Source organism: Protomyctophum parallelum (assembly GCF_964188405.1).
Source record: "Protomyctophum parallelum genome assembly, chromosome: 5".
In the NCBI taxonomy this organism is placed as follows: Eukaryota; Metazoa; Chordata; class Actinopteri; order Myctophiformes; family Myctophidae; genus Protomyctophum; species Protomyctophum parallelum.
In genome coordinates this window covers 4,930,840-4,951,613 of record NC_139702.1, presented here as the reverse complement: position 1 = coordinate 4,951,613, position 20,774 = coordinate 4,930,840, and the positions used below count along the sequence as shown (strand labels likewise).

Genomic DNA, 20,774 nt, shown 5'->3' with positions numbered 1-20,774 from the left:
TAGCCTTTAATGTCCCAGAGGGAGGTTTGTCTTCACAGCCCGTTCAACATGGAAACAAAGACATGGCGTGTTCTAAATACTGACACAAACACAGGATTTACAGGAAAACACAATAACTACTAACCTGACGCTGCCAGAGCAAGAAGCTTGCTACACAAATTTGTTTCACAGCTTATTGGGATCTGGGATCGCGGAAGCAAATTCGATGACAGGGCTGTTCCTTTTTTCAAGATACTTGGTAGATGATTGGATGGGACCGTCTGTCTATCACCGTGTGGGCGTGCAAACACAACCAATCATATTGACGTGTCTATATAGCTTCACATCCGGTTTCGCACATATCCCGCCCTTAACTCACGCTGATTGGTTCGGTACGGAACGGATTTGTGTCAGCTCAACTCCCTGAGAGATCCCAGATGGGGGCGGTATTGGGTAACCATGTTCCCCAACACAGCGTCAGGTTAAATAACTACATCCTATAGCACACAACATCATCAGTGAGGTAGTTTTGTGTTTAATGCAATATATTACACGACGCAAAGCTCACAACGCATTGCATCACGTTGTAGATTGGCTCTCAACGCAAAAACAAAATCCCTGGTAAACAATATTTTCAGATGGGGGACGTCCGTGGCCAAATACAGGGTTCTGCTGCTTCTGGCCAGATTCCTACAACCAACTGCAGCGACCAATGAGGCGTCTATATTTTTTTAACCCATTTTGGCCGGGAACCCCCTTTTGGTGTTTTAACCCATTCTGACCTGAGATCAGATTCATACGAGGTTTCCACATGGACACACGCTGGTGTGACGAACCCATTCTGACCTGAGATCAGATTCTAAAAATGTCAGTCGCTCTTTTCGATTTTTCAAAAATAGCAGACCTAAAAGCTCGTAGCGTGCCACTCGGTGGCGCGATATGAGCTTGTAGATCTGCTATTTTTAAATAGCTAAAGCATAACATGATGCTGACACCAAAATGGGTTCCCGTTCGGAATGGGTTAAACATTACTGTATGTTATACTTTAGCTATTGAAAAAAAAATATTAAATCGTAAAAATGTGGTGCAAATCTTTGAATATATATATTCTTTCAGAACGAAGGTTTTTAACTAAAATCTTTGCTTCTGGGGGGGGGGGGGTCCTGAAACAACATATTCACTGATTTTAGAAGGCATTTGTAGAATCGTCCTCATGTCTGAATGGGTTAAATATCTATGGAAATTAAAGCTATGGGGGGCCAACCGTGGGTGTCGTCAGGTAGGGTAGGGGAGGGGGCTGTAGGGGAGGGGGCTGGGTGGGGAGCCCCATATCAATGGGTTTCCTGTTCAACCAGTGTTGCCATGTCTGCTTATAATAAGCAACGTTGTGCTTGTTTTTTAAGTGTTTAGAATTTGGGCTTGCTTCCTAATGTTTATTAAACCTGTGGTTCCCAGCTTTTTCTCATGTGAAGGACCCCCAGATTAATGTATTATCTTTTCCGCAGACCCCCCCCATCTGAAAATATTTTTGCCAGGGACCCCCATATACAAGTGTTGTTAAAATGTTTCAAAAATATTCCCCAAAATGTCCTTTTTTCCCCCAATACTTTGAAAATAGCAGATCTAAAAGCTCACAATGTGTCACGCTCTGAGCTGGTAGATTTGCTATTTTCAAATATAGCCGACAAAACGTAGCCAGCTATATAGTTGATTAGCGGTACCTGCATTACACCTGCAACCTACTAAGGAGGAAGTGAACAGATATTGAACAAAGAGATTCTATAAAGAGATGACACTCCCGTTAAGTCCCATAGTAACAACCAGCGCCCAGTGCCTCCGCCATATTGGTGTGATGATGTAACGTCCGGTACTTTTAAAAACTTTTAAAAAGAGACTGTCGTCTCTTTATATTGAATCTCTTTGTGTACATATGTACAGTATTGAGTGAATCAGCAGAAAAGAATGGGCGCTACCCCATGGAGAATGGCCAGGAATGAGGTGAATACACACACTTACGCAGTGTGACCTCAGTGAGTGACACGACATAGCCCTCCAAGCAGGACCCAATGCTACTGAAGTTTCTGACTTTTTGACGACACAGACCATTGGGTCCTGTTCCAGCAGTACCATGCCACCTGGTACGCAGACATACATAAAACATAAACAACGTGTTTATGGCCTGTCTGCGCTCTTTGACGACATTTTTTCGTGAGGGTTTCTGAATATGTGAAGTATAAGTACTTATACATGCGAATATCTCCTGTGGCGCGGAAGCTATTAAGTATTTTTAATCTTTGTTTGACCGATTTGGTCGCTTTGATTCTCCTCTTCCTTCCTTGTTTATTGACACCTCATTGTAGTGGCGCTATAGCTATGACGGAGCAGATCAGAGGCAGGGACGTAGCCGGCACAAGCCAACCGCACACCGGGAGGCGGTACAATAAACGGTAAACAAACAAGAAGAAATAAAGCGACCAAATCGGTCAAACAAAGTACAAAAATACTTATCGGCTTCCGCGCCACAGGAGATATTCACAGCGGAATGTATAGGTACTTAAAGTTCACGAATTCAGAATAACTCAAACAAAAAAAGGCCGTCAAACGCCGCAGATACGAGCTTAGAGAGAATATGTATGTCCGCGTTCCAGAATTCCCATACGAAAATATAGTTATGAGCAGGGACCCTACATAAAACTTTATGGAGGGTTCCGAGAGGGGCTAACTTCGACAGTGACTCGGCAGCAATATGGAGCTGTCCAAGCTTGGCGGTTTGTTGCTTTGTATCTAGTGTATTAAACGCAATAAACTACAGTAGTTTATTGTAGTTTATTATCAATAAACTACTAGCGGCAATTAAGCAACATGTCTGCCAATCATTCAAAATGGAAGCCAGTGGCACAAAGTGACACCTGTTGTACATTATGAATTAACCACATGAGCCCTATTTATAGTTAAAATAGCCAATAAACTCACTATGCGGCGCATCTCAACAAGTTACACATTTTGACTGAACAACTTTCACTGTAGTTGAGTAACATTTGATCACCGGCGTCTCTATAACTTGACTCAAGTAGTAAGCAGTGTTGCCAGATTCTGCGAGAGAAATAAGCAAAAATAAGGTCTATGAAAACAAGCCCAAAAGAAGCCTGACTATAGGTCACACGTGAGCACTTTAAACCAATGTGTATCAGCTGTTTTAAAATGGCCAATCTACACACTCACAATGCTTCACCATGTGAAAGACACATTTGTATTATTTATTTTCAAACAACAAATCTGGTACTGAGGTTCCCCTGGCACAAAGCTATTGGGCGTGGGAAAAGTACATTCATTTGGAGGTCCTTGACCCCCAAATGTTTGATAACTGACCACTGGCATTTTAGGAAGCAAGCCCAAACAAGCAACTACACTTTGGAAACAAGCCCGAAACACCTCAACTTTACCGAGAAACAACAAGCCCAAAGTCGCATGATGATAAGCAGACCTGGCAACACTGCAGCAGAGTCCGCCCCACACACAGCGGGATGGATGAGCAGACCTGGCAACACTGCAGCAGAGTCCACCCCACACACAGCGGGATGGATGAGCAGACCTGGCAACACTGCAGCAGAGTCCACCCCACACACAGCGGGATGGATGAGCAGACCTGGCAACGCTGCAGCAGAGTCCACCCCACACACAGCGGGGTGGATGACTGGACTAAATGTGAGGCCGTGCAGGGTTTCTGACACCGCTTAGCCAAAATCAAAGGATGCATTGATTCCTGGACCACGGGGGGGGCGGGGGTTCAGTGTGTGTGTGTGTGTGTGTGTGTGTGTGTGTGTGTGTGTGTGTGTGTGTGTGTGTGTGTGTGTGTGTGTGTGTGTGTGTGTGTGTGTGTGTGTGTGTGTGTGTGTGTGTGTGTGTGTGTGTGTGTGTGTGTGGGGCGGAGTGGGGTGATGCTATCGTCAAGGTCTGCGTCTCTATAAATAGAAGCTCCATGTCTTCTCCTGACCCCCACTCCAATCAATCTTTTGCTGTTTCGTCGCTGCCACCATCTTGTCATCCGTCTTCACCCACTTGTTCCAAATGCTTCACGTCCAACAGCTAGAGGACACAACAATGGCTCGCACACACACACACACACACACACACACACACACACACACATGCACACGCACGCGCACGCGCACACACTTTAGGACGGTAATTTTATGAATGACATTTAAGGTTATTCTATATGTTTTTTGTCCTTTTTGTCTTAACCCTAAAGCTCATAAGCTTGTGAGCTTATGAGCTTGTGTCTGGGCTATTGTCTGGGCACAACACCGGCATGCAAGTAAAAAAGAAAATCTGGCATAACTCTATATCCCAAACCCCTAACCTAACCTCTAAATCCATAATCCCAAACCCCTAACCTAACCTCTAAGTCCATAATCCCAAAACCGCAACCTCTCAATTGTTTTTTACTAATTGTATAGTTTGTAACCAACAAACAACAACCATTTCTCTTGTGAGGACCTGGAATTATTGTCCTCACAAATGTCTATTTCTGAGGGGTCTTTTGGCCATCACAAGTATAATAAATCATATATAATGTAACCTACAGCACACACACGCACGCACACACGCACGCACGCACGCACGCACGCACACTGTGCTCACTTAGCTTAGCCTCGTAGCCTAATCCAATTAGAATTCATTAGGCGGGGGGGCGTCTTAAACTGATCCGTCGGGGAAGGAGGGAGGGAGGGAGGAGGTTTTTCTGCCACTTATAGGGAGCAAAGGGGGGGGGGGGGGGGGTAGGGGAGGATGGCGGTGCTGCGGCTTTTCAGTCATGTGACTGATTTGTGTCTGTTGCCGGCAGCGCACTGTGGCAGCTGGCCCTGCAGTTCCTTGTCCTCCTCTGTCCTTCTCTCTCTCTCTCTCTCTCTCTCTCTCTCTCTCTCTCTCTCTCTCTCTCTCTCTCTCTCTCTCTCTCTCTCTCTCTCTCTCTCTCTATCTTTCTCTCTTTCTCTCTCTCTCTCTCTCTCTCTCTATCTTTCTCTCTTTCTCTCTCTCTCGCTCTCTCTCAAACACACACATCTGTCAATGCGACGGCTGTGTGTGTGTGTGTGTGTGCCGCATGTGTTAGCGCGTGGCGGTGTGGCGGCCCCTTCGCGGGTGACAACACCACTGCTGTGACTCTGCATCTTCATCATCATCATCAACCTCTAACCATGTCCCTCTGCTGTTTCTTCCTCAGGGACTATGGCTCCAAGCGGAAGTCTGGTAAGTCACCTACATTTTTGTTTTCTTACAACACAGAACCCCAATTCCCCCTATAAATAATAGCTGCACGACAAAGTCATCAGTGCTATAATGTTTCTGTATGAGTGAACCAAATGTCAATCTTCATTAAGGGTCCATTTGTTCACTTATAGCCATAGTATGCCACTTTGCCCTGTACGGAGACGTTACCAAAACAAACAAACGCACGCCAACATACAGCGAGAGGGCAGTGTGTTTCTGCAGGTAAACACCTGCTATATAGAGGGAAAGGACAGGTAAAATAAACATATATTTTCCTCAGTAAACACAGGGCAAAGTTACATACTGACATACTGTACTATGCCTTTTAAATTCTCTTTGAGGATATTGCTGTGTAATGTTACGCTGTAAAAACACACCCTTACGGCATGACTGTGCATCCTTGGGTTTTCCTCCCCGTCTGGCTCAGGTCCATGCAGTCTCTCATGACTGTGCATCCTTGGGTTTTCCTCCCCGTCTGGCTCAGGTCCATGCAGTCTCTCATGACTGTGCATCCTTGGGTTTTCCTCCCCGTCTGGCTCAGGTCCATGCAGTCTCTCTCAACTTGTTGCGCTACCCTTCATAGCGTCATGTTCATGTCATGAACTTTATGACTTTGTGACGCCCCCACCTCTCTCCGTGACTGTCCCCTCCCTCTGTGTGTGTGTGTGAGTGTGTGTGTGTGTGTGTGAGTGTGCGCGCGCGCGTGATGACTTTATGAATGTCAAAGTGTGGTTTTGTTTACTCGTCCTGTGGCGTAATGCTGACTAAACTTATAATGTCAACTAGCGTAAGTGTCGTTGGGCCGGGTTCAAAAAGATGTCAGACTGTACTAGACCACTGAAAGTGTCTGGGCTGGGCTGGGTGTTCTGTCCGGCTGCCTTGCTTATAGCGTACTGGGTGTGGTTCTGGGAGAGTTGAGGTTTGGGTCGGCAGATGTTGAAATAGAAGTACCGACGAAATAGAAGTACCGACGCCCATGCCGGTTTCAGGGAGAAAGCAGTGTTGTTTAAGGCATAAAGAGAGAGAGAGAGGGAGAGAGGGAGAGAGGGAGAGAGGGAGAGAGGGAGAGAGAGAGAGAGAGAGAGGGAGAGAGGGAGAGAGGGAGAGAGGGAGAGAGAGAGGGAGAGAGGGAGAGAGGGAGAGAGGGAGAGAGGGAGAGAGAGAGAGAGAGAGAGGGAGAGAGGGAGAGAGGGAGAGAGAGAGAGAGAGAGAGAGGGAGAGAGGGAGGGTATTGAAAAGCAATCTCTAAGGCATAAAGAGAGAGAGAGAGAGAGAGAGAGAGAGGGTATTGAAAAGCAATCTCTCTGAAGAGGTTTCAGATGAAGTTACGCGGCGGTTCCGGTATTTTTCTTTTTTTATATCCAGGAAGAGTGAAAAATGATTCTGGTTTTAGACTGGCACGTTTAAAGGTATGTTAATTTATAAGTATGTAACAACGTTCTCTTGTTTATATATTATGGATGCAAACGGATGGATTATAACTTTGATAAAGGTAAACAAACAAAGTCTTCCACTGGGTACCGTACCGCGAATGCTGTGCTTAAGATTTCTTCCTTTATGTCCGACAACAAGTGGCGGAAAGTAATTTACGTAATAAGTAATTTGGAGATACTTTTACTGTACTTGATTATTAAAAAATGTTTGATATTGTATGTATTCATACTCCACTACATCTCATTATATTTAGAGATGTAGTGGAGAACCCCATGGAACCCCCCCCCCCCAAGGACCCCTGGGGAACCACTGTGTTAACCCATTCTGAACGGGCACCCATTTTGGTGTCAGCATCATGTTATGCTTTAGCTGTTGAAAAATAGCAGATCTACAAGCTCATATCGCGCCACTGAGTGGCGCGATATGAGCTTGTAGGTCTGCTATTTTTGAAAAATGTAAGACACTTTTAGAATCTGATCTCAGGTCAGAATGGGTTAAGACAGTGGCTCTCTCAAAGTGGGGTCCAGGCCCCCAGGGACCCTCAGCTGTTCCTTTGGGGCGTTCCAAATGGACCCGTCACATTAACACTGTCAGAGTTATATGGGGGTCCTCGGTGTTAAGACACCACAGTGACCACTGGGGCTAATGGAACATATCATTAGAGAGAGAGAGAGAGAGAGAGAGAGAGAGAGAGAGAGAAATAGTTGGAAGGATGGAGAATGCACAGTTGCCTTCAATCGCTATACATAGTAATACTCATTCTTTTTCTACTGGCATATATAGTTTGTGTTTGGAAAGGGAACTAGCTTGAGATGTATATTGATAATGAGTATAGATAGATGTATATTGATAATGAGTATAGATAGATGTATATTGATAATGAGTGAGGCTTTGCTGGAAGGATGGCGATATGCAATATGCAGTGACTTGCAAGTTTGTTTGCAATTAGCTTTCAGCTTTTTTTTTTTTTTTACCTGATTCTTAACCCATTTTGACCTGAAAAAAATGTCTTCTACATCCTGACAGTTTTCTGAAATAGCAGACCTACCGTACAAAGCTCGTAGCGCGCTTCTCGGTGGCGCACTATGAGCTTGTAGATCTGCTATTTTTCAATAGCTAAAGCATGACATAATGCTAACACCAAAAGGTGGTTCCCGCCCCAAAATGGGTTAAAGGGGTTTTGAACGAGGGCATGGAGATTCCGTCTGTGTCGGGGTGGAAACCTCATACGTATGTCCAAGACTGTTACTACAAAACGTTGTAGTACAAAGTAGTACAACTATGGAGATAATAGGTTTCTGCCTGACAGAAAATAACGGAGGTGGCTGTTTTGACGTGCGGTGTTCGCAGACGGTGTGTGCAGCCCTTCAATATTAAGGCTAAATCTTTTTTTTCCCCGGGGGTTTTAGCCAGCTGGAGGCCATTTCACCATACCTAGCCACCTCACTTCACCCATTTTCAACCTCACTAATACCGTTTGGCACCATTTCTGTCTAGTGTCCACTCCCTCTTGGTCTCAGAGGAGGGCTATACTTGTCATTGGGTTGTCATTCTTTTTTCCTCGTATCGCCACATCTTTTCACAAGTTAATGCCATACTTCATCATACAAGAGTGTCACACAAAGGTAGTGAAAATGACAAAAGTATAGCCTGAGAAAAGAGACCTGGGTGGGTGCTGTATTAATAACACCCACTGCTACTAATGGTTCATAAATACAGCTAAACTCCAAAGGGCACATTTCACATTTTATTCCTCCTCAGAAGAGCCGCCAAATCGTTGTGTGATGGTAACATGATTTTTAGCATCCCTTTTCTTAGAAACATTAGCCAAATATAGCAGATCTACAAGCTCCCGAGCTTGTAGATCTGTAGAAAAAAAAGAAAAGAAAAAAAAAAGAGGTTAGGTGTATAGTCAAAGGTCTATCTATGAATTCTATGAAAAGGTTTAATCTAATTAAAATTAAGCCCTATAGTGTAGCGGTTAGAGCAATATAATGCCTTTCATGTGGAATGTTGTGGGTTCAAATCCTGCCCGGGGTCGACGCGAGAGCATGGGGTCGACGTCAGCGAGGGCATGGGGTCGACGTCAGCGAGGGCATGGGGTCGACGTCAGCGAGGGCATGGGGTCGACGTCAGCGAGGGCATGGGGTCGACGCGAGCCGAGAGCATGGGGTCAGAGAGGGCATGGGGTCAGCGAGGGCATGGGGTCGCCGTCAGCGAGGGAATGGGGTCAGTGAGGGCATGGGGTCGACGTCAGTGAGGGCATGGGGTCAGAGAGGGCATGGGGTCAGTGAGGGCATGGGGTCAGCGAGGGCATGGGGTCAGAGAGGGCATGGGGTCAGTGAGGGCATGGGGTCAGTGAGGGCATGGGGTCAGTGAGGGCATGGGGTCAGTGAGGGCATGGGGCGGTCAGTGAGGGCACGGGGTCAGTGAGGGCATGGGGTCAGTGAGGGCATGGGGTCAGCGAGAGCATGGGGTCAGTGAGGGCATGGGGTCAGTGAGGGCATGGGGTCAGCGAGAGCATGGGGTCAGTGAGGGCATGGGGTCAGAGAGGGCATGGGGTCAGCGAGGGCATGGGGTCAGAGAGGGCATGGGGTCAGAGAGGGCATGGGGTCAGAGAGGGCATGGGGTCAGCGAGGGCATGGGGTCGACGTCAGTGAGGGCATGGGGTCAGAGAGGGCATGGGGTCAGTGAGGGCATGGGGTCAGCGAGGGCATGGGGTCAGAGAGGGCATGGGGTCAGCGAGGGCATGGGGTCAGAGAGGGCATGGGGTCAGCGAGGGCATGGGGTCAGAGAGGGCATGGGGTCAGAGAGGGCATGGGGTCAGAGAGGGCATGGGGTCGCCGTCAGCGAGGGCATGGGGTCAGCGAGGGCATGGGGTCGCCGTCAGCGAGGGCATGGGGTCAGCGAGGGCATGGGGTCAGTGAGGGCATGGGGTCAGAGAGGGCATGGGGTCAGTGAGGGCATGGGGTCAGCGAGGGCATGGGGTCAGTGAGGGCATGGGGTCAGAGAGGGCATGGGGTCAGTGAGGGCATGGGGTCAGAGAGGGCATGGGGTCAGTGAGGGCATGGGGTCAGCGAGGGCATGGGGTCAGTGAGGGCATGGGGTCAGAGAGGGCATGGGGTCAGAGAGGGCATGGGGTCAGTGAGGGCATGGGGTCAGAGAGGGCATGGGGTCAGAGAGGGCATGGGGTCAGTGAGGGCATGGGGTCAGCGAGGGCATGGGGTCAGTGAGGGCATGGGGTCAGCGAGGGCATGGGGTCAGAGAGGGCATGGGGTCAGTGAGGGCATGGGGTCAGTGAGGGCATGGGGTCAGAGAGGGCATGGGGTCAGAGAGGGCATGGGGTCAGTGAGGGCATGGGGTCAGTGAGGGCATGGGGTCAGAGAGGGCATGGGGTCAGTGAGGGCATGGGGTCAGAGAGGGCATGGGGTCGACGTCAGAGAGGGCATGGGGTCGACGTCAGAGAGGGCATGGGGTCGACGTCAGTGAGGGCATGGGGTCGACGTCAGTGAGGGCATGGGGTCAGAGAGGGCATGGGGTCAGAGAGGGCATGGGGTCAGAGAGGGCATGGGGTCAGAGAGGGCATGGGGTCAGAGAGGGCATGGGGTCAGTGAGGGCATGGGGTCAGAGAGGGCATGGGGTCAGAGAGGGCATGGGGTCAGCGAGGGCATGGGGTCAGAGAGGGCATGGGGTCAGAGAGGGCATGGGGTCAGTGAGGGCATGGGGTCAGAGAGGGCATGGGGTCGACGTCAGAGAGGGCATGGGGTCGACGTCAGAGAGGGCATGGGGTCAGAGAGGGCATGGGGTCAGAGAGGGCATGGGGTCAGCGAGGGCATGGGGTCAGAGAGGGCATGGGGTCAGCAAGGGCATGGGGTCAGCGAGGGCATGGGGTCGCCGTCAGCGAGGGCATGGGGTCAGAGAGGGCATGGGGTCAGAGAGGGCATGGGGTCGATGTCAGCGAGGGCATGGGGTCGACGTCAGTGAGGGCATGGGGTCAGAGAGGGCATGGGGTCGATGTCAGCGAGGGCATGGGGCGGTCGCAGCGGGTTCCTCATAACAACACCACATGTAATGGGTTCACATCTGAGCACTGTTGTTTTTGGCAGCAACAGAATGTACTTTGGCGGGCCTTGATGCCGTCGCAATGACTGTTTTTTTTTTGTTTTTACTTGCTGAAAATAGCCGATCTACAAGCCCACAGCCTGTCGCAGTGTGATGCGTTGTGGGCTTGTAGATCGGCTATTTTCAGCATGCAACTAATTGTAAAAGGACTTATACTGGATCTCTTGTTCACTAGTCCCTTCCTCTTGTTCACTAGTCCCTTCCTAACATTTTAGTCTACGAAATTGTCAGTATTTTTAGTCTTATAGTTTTAGTCATCATAGCTTAGTCTTCATTTAGTTTCCATTTAGTATTCGTCAGTGAAAAAAAGGTAGTCGACGAACATCTTTCGTCTTAGTTTTAGTCGACGAAATCAACAGTGGATCTGAGCCATGGCTCGAGGCGAGGCGTGTCTGAAGCCTGTCCTGGACAGTGTGTCCACATAGCAGTGGTCCCTCCCTGCTTCATCTCGCCTTGGCCTGAAGACAGCTGAAGACCCCAACTCTATAACTCCATAATGATATACACAGACATTAGCCACAGCTTGTGACAGCGAGGCAGAAATGTGTTTACTGTTAGGTTCAAACGTTGACCAGCTGGATCTCATATTCTCTCCTATATAATATATTTTGACCAAACTGTAATCAGCTGTTGCAGTTCAGAGAACAGATGAAGCCTTTGCATCAAAACGAATAATGCGAGATTTGAAAATGCCAAGTTTGGGGTGATGTCACCGGGACATCCCTGTTTAGTTTAACCCATTCTGACCTGAGATCAGATTCATACGAGGTTTCCACTGGACACACACTGGTCTGATTAACCCATTCTGACCTGAGATCAAATTCTAAAAATGTCAGTCGTTCTTCAATTTTTCAAAGAGCTTGGTGCAATTTACGTGAAATCTTTCACAGACTTTCCTACTAGGCTGAGGAATATATCCCACCCTTTTCACATTGGCCTGTTATAGCGCCACCAACAGGTGGAGTTTTGCAAAACACATTTTTGGAACAAAATGCCTCAAATCCTCCAATTGCCATCTAAGGCGTAAGAAGAAATGGCACCCTTTTCACATTGGCCTATTATAGCGCCACCAGGAGGCCACAACCTCACCTGCCCTGATGGAGACCTAGCTGTGCCCAGAGGGACACTTTATCTAGTTTGTATGTGGATTGCATTGAGAGACTGATCTCTGTATTATTTTAAACATAATTTCTTCATTTAGACATTTTGAAGCACTATGTGCCAATACTAGATTTTGCCCTGTAGATGCCGTGAGGGCCTAAGACAGGATTAGTGAGCAGTGGCCGCTACAGTTAACAGTACAGTATATGATCATGTGCTGCTGCTCCTGAGGTTCAATGTGTGAGAATAATGTTTTCACACACTACTCACTCAGTGTGTTTACTACACATGTCACAATCCCTCCATTATCTGCCCCACAAAGCAAACAAACATCCCTCCTGCTTACTTGGCATGAAGACTCTCGGTATATCCTTCACGGTTTCTCTGCTGCAGTTTATGTTCGTACATGTTTTTTGTCTTAAATCATGAGTATACCATAGTATATAATGACTATTATATGCCCATAGGGCAGGAGCCTATCTCCTGTTTCTGTAGCGTGAGGCTCACAACGGGTTGCACAACGGGTTGCACAATGCCACGTTGTGAACTTATTATTAATATTAGATATTTTCATTTTTGCTAGCCCCTCCTACTGTAGCTTTGAGTGTGTAATAATTATGTAAACACAAACATTGTCGTAACACAAACATTGAATGCCATTGACAGTGCACGGCCAACTGTGAGTGTTTGTGTAAACACAAACATTGCGTAAAAAACACAAACATTGAAGACGAAGATGAAGACACAAATTCTGTTTTTTTTTTAATATTATTTTGAAAAATCTTGGGGGAAAAAAACAGACAGCGTTCCCATGTGCACATCTCTGCTTCTCCAGATCCAAACCACCCCACTTCATTCGTACTAGTTAAATAAACGTTCTCATGGTGGCGCGCAGCGTCCACATAGAAACCAAAACCCTGACATGAGCCTTTCCTGGAGGGTAATGGAGGGTGAAACAGGGGGGGGAGGCACTGGGGGGCCACCGGGGGGCCACTGGGGCCCCGGGGGGCCACTGGGGCCCGGGGGGCCACTGGGGCCCCGGGGGGCCACTGGGGCCCGGGGTGTTGTTGAGGCGGGCGCTTGTGTCCAGGGAGGGGTGCGCTGTTTGTGGGTGGATGGATGGATGGATGGATGGATGGATGGATGGATCCGTATGGGGAATTACGGCAGTGGTTCTCATAGTGGGGTCCCCCAGGGGTCCTTAACCCATTCTGACCTGAGATCAGATTCATACGAGGTTTCCGCCGGACACACACTGGTCTGATGAACCCATTCTGACCTGAGATCAGATTCTAAAAATGTCAGTCGTTCTTCGATTTTTTCAAAAATAGCAGACCTACAAGCTCGTATCGCGCCACTCGGTGGCGCGATATGAGCTTGTAGATCTGTTATTTTTCAATAGCTAAAGCATAACATGATGCCAACACCAAAATGGGTGCCCGGTCAGAATGGGTTCACTTGGTTCCAGGGGGGTCCCCAGCCAAATGTGTTCATATAGCATCACAATCACTTTAACCCCACCTATTTGAAAATAGAAAATATCTACACAAGGTTACAATGCATCACATAAATGCTGTAGTGGCATGTTGTGAGCTTGTAGATCGGCCAATTAAAAAAACATGTGAAACATTTAGATTAATTGATTGATTGAATGTTTTTTTTAGTTACAAAGTAGTAGCAAAAACATAAATACAAATAAAACAGTGCAGAATTACAGTAATACAATTTTAGGCTAAAAGGATAACACATAAAAGTCCCAGGGACTTGTTTCCATGTGTTTCTATGTATTCAATTCATCAACAGAGCATAGAATTTTAACACATTAATAATACATGTCATCAACAAATACAAATGGCTATATTTACCGTTGAGAAAAAGTAATTTCTAACACCAATTGTGATTAATTTTCCCCTTTTTCATTAGGACACATATCACAACATAAATCTTGTATGGGGGCTTCCTGGCACAATATATTTTCAGATGGGGGTTCACGGCCAAATACATAATTATACAGTATACATTTTGGGGGTTATATTCCTTGAAATGAAAAGGTTTGAGAATGTCTGAATTAAAGGGGGTTCTTCCTGACTCCTCTCCCCTTGCCTTGGAGGGGAGAGGAGTGGAGCCAGGCGTGTGCTCCATGTGAGGGCCAGATGCTAGGGGCTTTAGGGGGGATGTGGGGGGTGCTGGGAGGCTGCAGCTGAGGGGGAACCGTGGGGGGATGTCCGACAGGCAGGGCAGGGAGGCAGGCACAGGCAGCAGTGTGTTTACGTGGCACCCTGGATTCGATTTCAGAGCAGGGCTAGGAACTAGGCTAATAGTGTTTACTCGTGGTTGGCTGAGGGGGACGGAGATGGTGGAGACTATAACGTTTAAGAGAGGGGCAACGGAATGGGGTGGAAACTAACAAACAAACAGCGTTTGTTTGTTTTTGTTTATGTGTTCAAGTTAAAAGCCTGGAGGATTTAACTCTGAGCGTGCACACATGGAACCAAATGGATCCATTTGTATGGAGGATTTAACTCTGAGTGTGTACACGTGGAACCAAATGGATCCATTTGTACACACGTTCAGAGTTACAGACCCATAAGGGTCCATTTGATTCCATCTGTGCACGCTCAAAGTTACAAAGAGATTTTACAAAGAGCTTTTACTTTCACACACACACACACACACACACACACACACACACACACACACACACCCTCACACACACACACACACACACACGCACACACCCTACTTACAGCAGAATGTCGCTAAAAACATGGTTCTTCTTTGCCTCATAATCAGGACAATCTGTTGTGGTGCTATATGTATATACATGCAGCCATCTTAAAGGTGTTATGTATATAGAACCATTATCAAATAGAACGGTGAACCATTGTCCAATTGAACCCCCCTGGGGCTGAACAGGTCATTTGTACGACAGCGGTGCTACTGTGTATAGTCTCTATATAATGCAGCATTATCTGATGTGTAATAGCTAGTGCTGCATGATACAGTAACTCTAAATATGTTGTTTTAAAAATAGTTGTGACCGAAGTGGATGCAGGCAGACTCCACACCGCAACCATAACGACAACAATAGCTGTCCGCAATATCGCTTATTATTGGATCACTTTTCAGCGTGGTTTTATGAACGATAGGAACGCCGATGACAGCCAATCCCAAATGCGTCATCAGATGGACATCTGGGAAATGCAGTCGGTCTCACTCGCCCTCGGGAAGTCTTGTTATGGATGTAATTGTTTATCAGTGTGGACGCTCAGTCGCCCACACAATTATCCTTGGCGTCACAGTTATCACAGGCGCTCGGGTGGCGCAGCGCTAAAGTCGCTGGCCACCACGTCTAGCGGTTTGAAAGCCACCGCGGTGCAGTGACGGCTTTGTCGAGCGTCTATACGAACACAATTGGCCTGTTTTAGGTGGAGGGAAGCTGAGGTAAGGATAATCAATGTTCTGGTACTGCTTCGTCTATTTCTCGCTCAAATGTTTTTTTGAGAGCAATGTTTAGCTGTAAATGACATTGTGTGTGTGTGTGTGTGTGTGTGTGTGTGTGTGTGTGTGTGTGTGTTTACATGGCTGTCATGTTGAGGTGTTGAGGTGCTCCGAGGGTTTGTTTAGGCATCGGTCTGTTATAGAGCGGAGCGGTCATTAACCAGAAATAACACACAGCTGAATTTGGCGAGTGACCAATCAGAATCAAGCATTCAACCAAGCCATGTATAATAAGTCTAAATTAGAACTCACGAGAGTTCTATGAATAAGCACCGCCCACAAAAAAAGAATGAATGAATGGGATGAATTTACCATGATCATTTTAAGCGCGTATAGGGCAGAGTGCGCGGCCACAGACTGCGTTCTGTGCAACAGATGTGCTGCTGCAGCTCTCTCTCTCGTCTAGAGTTATGTGATGTCTTCCTGACGCGTCCAGCGCCGCCGTCCACCCACGCCGTGTCACTCACACAGCTGGCGGGGCCAGCGTTTGTCACCGCTAATGGCCGTTCTTCGCCAGCAAGTTGTCATCATCGCGGCCCGCCAACGAGAGTTTGTCACTGCAAATGACTCCCATCCTTTTCTCATCCGTTCAAGTCCTCACGAACCGTCACCTTTGACCCCTGCGTGTCCGCAAGGAGAAGGAGAGGAGGGGGGGGGGGGGGGGGGGGGGGGGGGGGGGTTGTGTGCTGGCTGCTCTAATCAATGTTGGGTTGTTGTGCTTGTATACGTCGATTGACATTGGTAGGATTTGCTTGGCGGTTTATTTACTGCAATGTATTATCCACGACTGTCACGTCAATGTTGGTTAGCAGTGATTTGTCAGTAAGCCACAGTACAATACCCAGTGTTAATTTAACTCTGGGGGTGTCAAAAAGAGATTTGTGCGGGGTTAGAATCAACACTGAGGATCTTGCGGTGCAGTTTCAGTGGTACAGTAGGTACAGTAGGTCAGTGTTGTGTCCTTGTGTTGCGTGTGTCCTGTTTGGTGGTGACTGTAACCCTGAGAGGGGTCAGTCTCACGTTTCTTAAAATGATCTCTCTGTGTTTTGTAAATGTTGTGTCAGTGTGTTCATGTGTCTGTGTGGCCGTGTTTTTGCGTACAATTTACAATTTACAATTTAGGCATTTAGCAGACACTCTTAATCCAGAGCGACTTACATTAAGCAAGAACAAAAGCATGGGAATACATCACAAAAAAACATTTATCAAGAAACATGCGTAAGCTAAGAAAGTAACAGTGGAATATCTAGATTGGGAGTGATGCTGCAGTTCTGACTGCAATGGGAAGTGCATTCAACAGTTTTGGAGCCAGAAGGGAGAAGAGTTTGGGACGTGTGGAGCGTTGTTCCGGCGTTTTTAGTGAGGGGACTTCCAGTTTCCCTGCGTTGGCTGATCTGAGTACATACATATATACATATATATATACATATATACATACATATGTTTGTGGGTGTGTGTACAGTGTGTACAGTGTGTGTGTGCATGCGCGTGTGCATGTGTCCATCCGTCCGTCATCTGTGTGTGGGACAACTGTGTGTGTGCGTGTGCATGCGTATGCTTGCGTGCACATTTTGGGGGGCTTTGTGATGTCCTGAGAAGGAACTGATATTTTGAAAACACAAATCTACTGCAGTCCCTAGAATAACAAGACGGATGGCTAATAAGACGGCCCCAATCCAAAGCTAGGAAGCAGGACTTTAGAGAAGCCATTCCTCACTGTCCTTAAGGCTCTTAATTGCAGGGTATTGCAGACGTTTAGGAAAATGACCCACAGCTTTGGATGGAGAGAGGAAACGTTTTGGCTCTGTTGCAAGAGCAGCGTCATCATTCAAACTTGAAAGGAATTAACCACGTGCACGCACGTGCGTGCATACTGTACGTGTACATGTACGTGTACATGTGTGCGTGTATATCGTTGCTGTCGGGCAGAAGCCTCTTATCTCCATATTTGTGTGGGGTTTTTTGTAGCAGATCGACGAGCTCGAAATGTGTCTCAAAGCGACACATTTTGAGCTTGTAGCTGCTTTACTGTTGCTATTTTTTAATTTTTATCCTGAAAAGTAACAGGTTTGGATAACCAATATATATAGTATAGGGATAATAGTATAACCATTATCCCTATACTTGGTTGACCACTCTATGCCAGTCTGCAAGCTCTGCTATTTTTTGCCAGAATAGAGACTCTAGGTTTCAAGTGTTTAATCAAGACATATAGGTTTGGGTTCATGTAGTATGAGCTTTTACCATCAGTCTTTATGACCGGATTTTGCTGTCATTTTACACTTAACCCATTTTGACCTGAGATCAGATTCATACGAGGTTTCCACTGGACACACACTGGTCTGATTAACCCATTCTGACCTGAGATCAGATTAAAAAAATGTCTTCTACATCCTGACAGTTTTCTGAAAAAGCTATGTTTCTATGTCAGTCGTTCTTCGATTTTTCAAAAATAGCAGACCTACAAGCGCGCTATGAGCTTGTAGATCTGCTATTTTTAAATAGCTAAAGCATAACATAGTGCTAACACCGAAAGAAAGAAACACAACAAGTTAGAATATGGAGATCATCGTCATCATTTTCGACCGCGGTCGAGATCATGGATTTCACAATGCCATGCCAGGCTTTCCGGTCCTTCATTGCCATCCCCAGTTCTTGCTTATACTGATGCATGTGTCCCTAGAGATGACATCAGGGAACGACAGTTTTCTACCTCTGGTCTGCTTTGAGGCAGGACTCCAGAGAAGAAGGGAAGATATAACCTCATTGTCAGCAAGGCCGGCAATTGGCAAAACTGTGTTCTTCTGGATCGGACTAGTGAAGAAACACGAGGAAGGTTGCCTTATATTAGATTCGTCGATGGGTGGCTCTTCCAAGACAGATTTTGTAAGTGCCATCCAACAGTTTCTCTAATTTATTTGAAAGTGTCTCGGAGCCATAGAGTAGAATCGGCTCAACGGTCGTCCTAAATATTACTAAGCCGGGATGACCAGATCTTATGCATGTCATTGCAGGCTGACCAGGCCATACCCTTCTTAGTTTGAAAGTCCTTTTGGGAAGAAGATATATATATATATGAACCCAAATACTTGTAGTCATCAACCTGTTTCAGAGGAGTGTTGTTAAGTGTTTTTTATAATGTTGTTATTGTTGGATTTGCGTATATTTTCGTATTCAGTTTTCATCTCGTTGAGATAAAGACCAACACAGTTGGAGGCCTGCTCAAGAGACCTGAGCGTATTCCAATGATTGACTGTGATCAGCGGTTTCTACCCGACAGCAACGATATCCCAGCTAAGGGGGGGTCCTCATGGAAGGGCAGTGATATATCTGGTAGTACTCTACAAAGACATTAGACTCACCATTATTACACCGTAGCTATCAACCAGTCCCGTCAGTGTGAGTTGAGGCGCACAGTCACGCTTCATCATCCAAATTAATTGCATAGATTAATTGAATAAGCGAAAGAATTATGCACCGATGACTCTGAAAGATTAATCTATACATCATGTATATCGTCGTGAATCTTTGTTCTGAGCGGTTCAGAATGTAATCATTATAGCCGCAGCTATATATCATATATATATCAGAATGTAATCATTAGAGCCGCAGCTATATATCATTATGTGCGTGCAGAATACAGACGAGTCCACGGAGCGGTGCCCTTTTTATTTTATTTTTTTTATAATCAAGTAAGGTGTTAATTTATGGAAATACACAAAGTTTAAATATGGAGGAGGTGTGTGTGCGTGTGCGTGCGTGCATGCGTGCATGTGTGGGAGGTGGAGGTAGCAGAGACAGAGTGGATGGTAATATCAATCAGATGTTCAGTGTGTCTGGCCAGTAATCATGGAGGTGCATTAGTCAGAGGACTCTGACCCTGGCTGACTGGGCACACCAGTATCTCTATCGCTCCCTCAGGGACCTCCATCAATCTGCTAAAGCCTGGAGGCTCTAGTGGATAGAGAGGGGGATTGGACTTTTATTATCTCACATGAAACAGCGGAGGGGAGTTGTCCACTCTGCTGCAGTGCTACAGTCCAGAACCACTATATTTCTAAAACTTCTTAAGCCCTGTTTTTCATGCTTCGTGGTTTGATGGCGTTCGCAAAATAAATTCAAAGTCAATGCCTCCACTGGCAGGCCCGCGCGGGGTTTGCCTATACCCAGGACCAGCTGCAAGACTCTAGGGAGAGTATAGTAGCAAAAAGCACCTGTGCGAACTAAGCGTTGGAACTATACTTTTATTGTTATAGTTACTGTGTGTTACAGTTTCATAGTGACTGTTCTAATACTGTGTTATAGTGTTATGTGTTATACTGTGTTATAGTGTGTGTAGTGTGCCTGTGTAGTGCCTTGTTCTAATACTGTGTTATAGTGTGTGTAGTGTGCCTGTGTAGTGCCTTGTTCTAATACTGTGTTATAGTGTTATGTGTTATACTGTGTTATAGTGTGTGTAGTGTGCCTGTGTAGTGCCTTGGAGCCAAGCACAGTTGTTGACTTAAGCAGCTGCAAGGTCAATAGGTCCTACTTAGACAGGGGTCAAAGGTCCTACTCTGACGGACATAGGGACGGACGGACGGACCGACAGGCACACATTTCTGGGCATTGGAGACGGTGTGTCACCGCTCAAAAATTGGGCGTGTTTGCAAGGTTTCACACAGATCAGTGCTGGAGATTAACTAGACACAGAGTACACACGGACGGAGGGAGGGACGCAGGGACGGACGGACGGACGGACGGACAGGAGTGAAAACATGGTCATCATGAAACTATCTCTTATGAAACATTCGTTGAATCAGTGTACTTGATTGAAATATTGCAGCATGTGCTATAGGTGTTTAGAAGGTTTCTCACAGTTATATAATTCATAGCTGCTTGTTGTGTGTATACTGCCAAAAAGCTTTCAATGGGCCTTTCACCAGCTGTCACTGGACTGCTTGATTTCGATCAAAAGGGATGAGTTTCTCTGGAGATTCCCATCTCGATGCGACTGCAGGCCGAGCTGAGCTCCTTCTGTTCAAGCCAGGCAGAGTAAAGTTGGCATGACTGTGTGCGTCTTTCTGTCCGTGTCTCCGTGCCGATGTATACATGTATACACAAATACTACTCCCACTCGATACATGTACAGTATACACAAATACTACTCCCACTCCATTTGACACAAACAAGCAAGGCGTGAGCACGGGCAGGCTGTCGGTGGGAGTGGGCAGAGGACGAGAGGAGAGGATGGGATGGCTCCAGAGCATTTGGTGGAGTCATTAAGGCCTCATGAGCGAAGGGGATGAACTGGCGCTAAAAAGTGTTCATGTTCATCATGTGGGAAGTCCCCCCATGTATACTGAACTGTACTGGGGCAAATGAGT

The 20,774-nt window shown here is 46.8% G+C and overlaps 1 protein-coding gene across 2 annotated transcripts in view; it reads left to right on the top strand.

Annotated features, from left to right (window-relative positions):
* Nucleotides 1-5,177: 5,177 nt before the first annotated feature.
* Nucleotides 5,178-20,774, top strand: part of sh3pxd2aa (SH3 and PX domains 2Aa) — a gene marked incomplete at its 5' end in the record, with an annotated part of 126,949 nt that continues 111,352 nt past the window's right edge. Inside the window, one exon of one of the 2 annotated variants that reach the window (XM_083765286.1) lies at nt 5,178-5,229. In XM_083765286.1, coding sequence (XP_083621412.1) covers nt 5,178-5,229 — 52 coding nt within the window. The remainder of the gene's footprint in view (nt 5,230-20,774) is intronic. The other variant, XM_083765287.1, reaches the window with a different exon arrangement.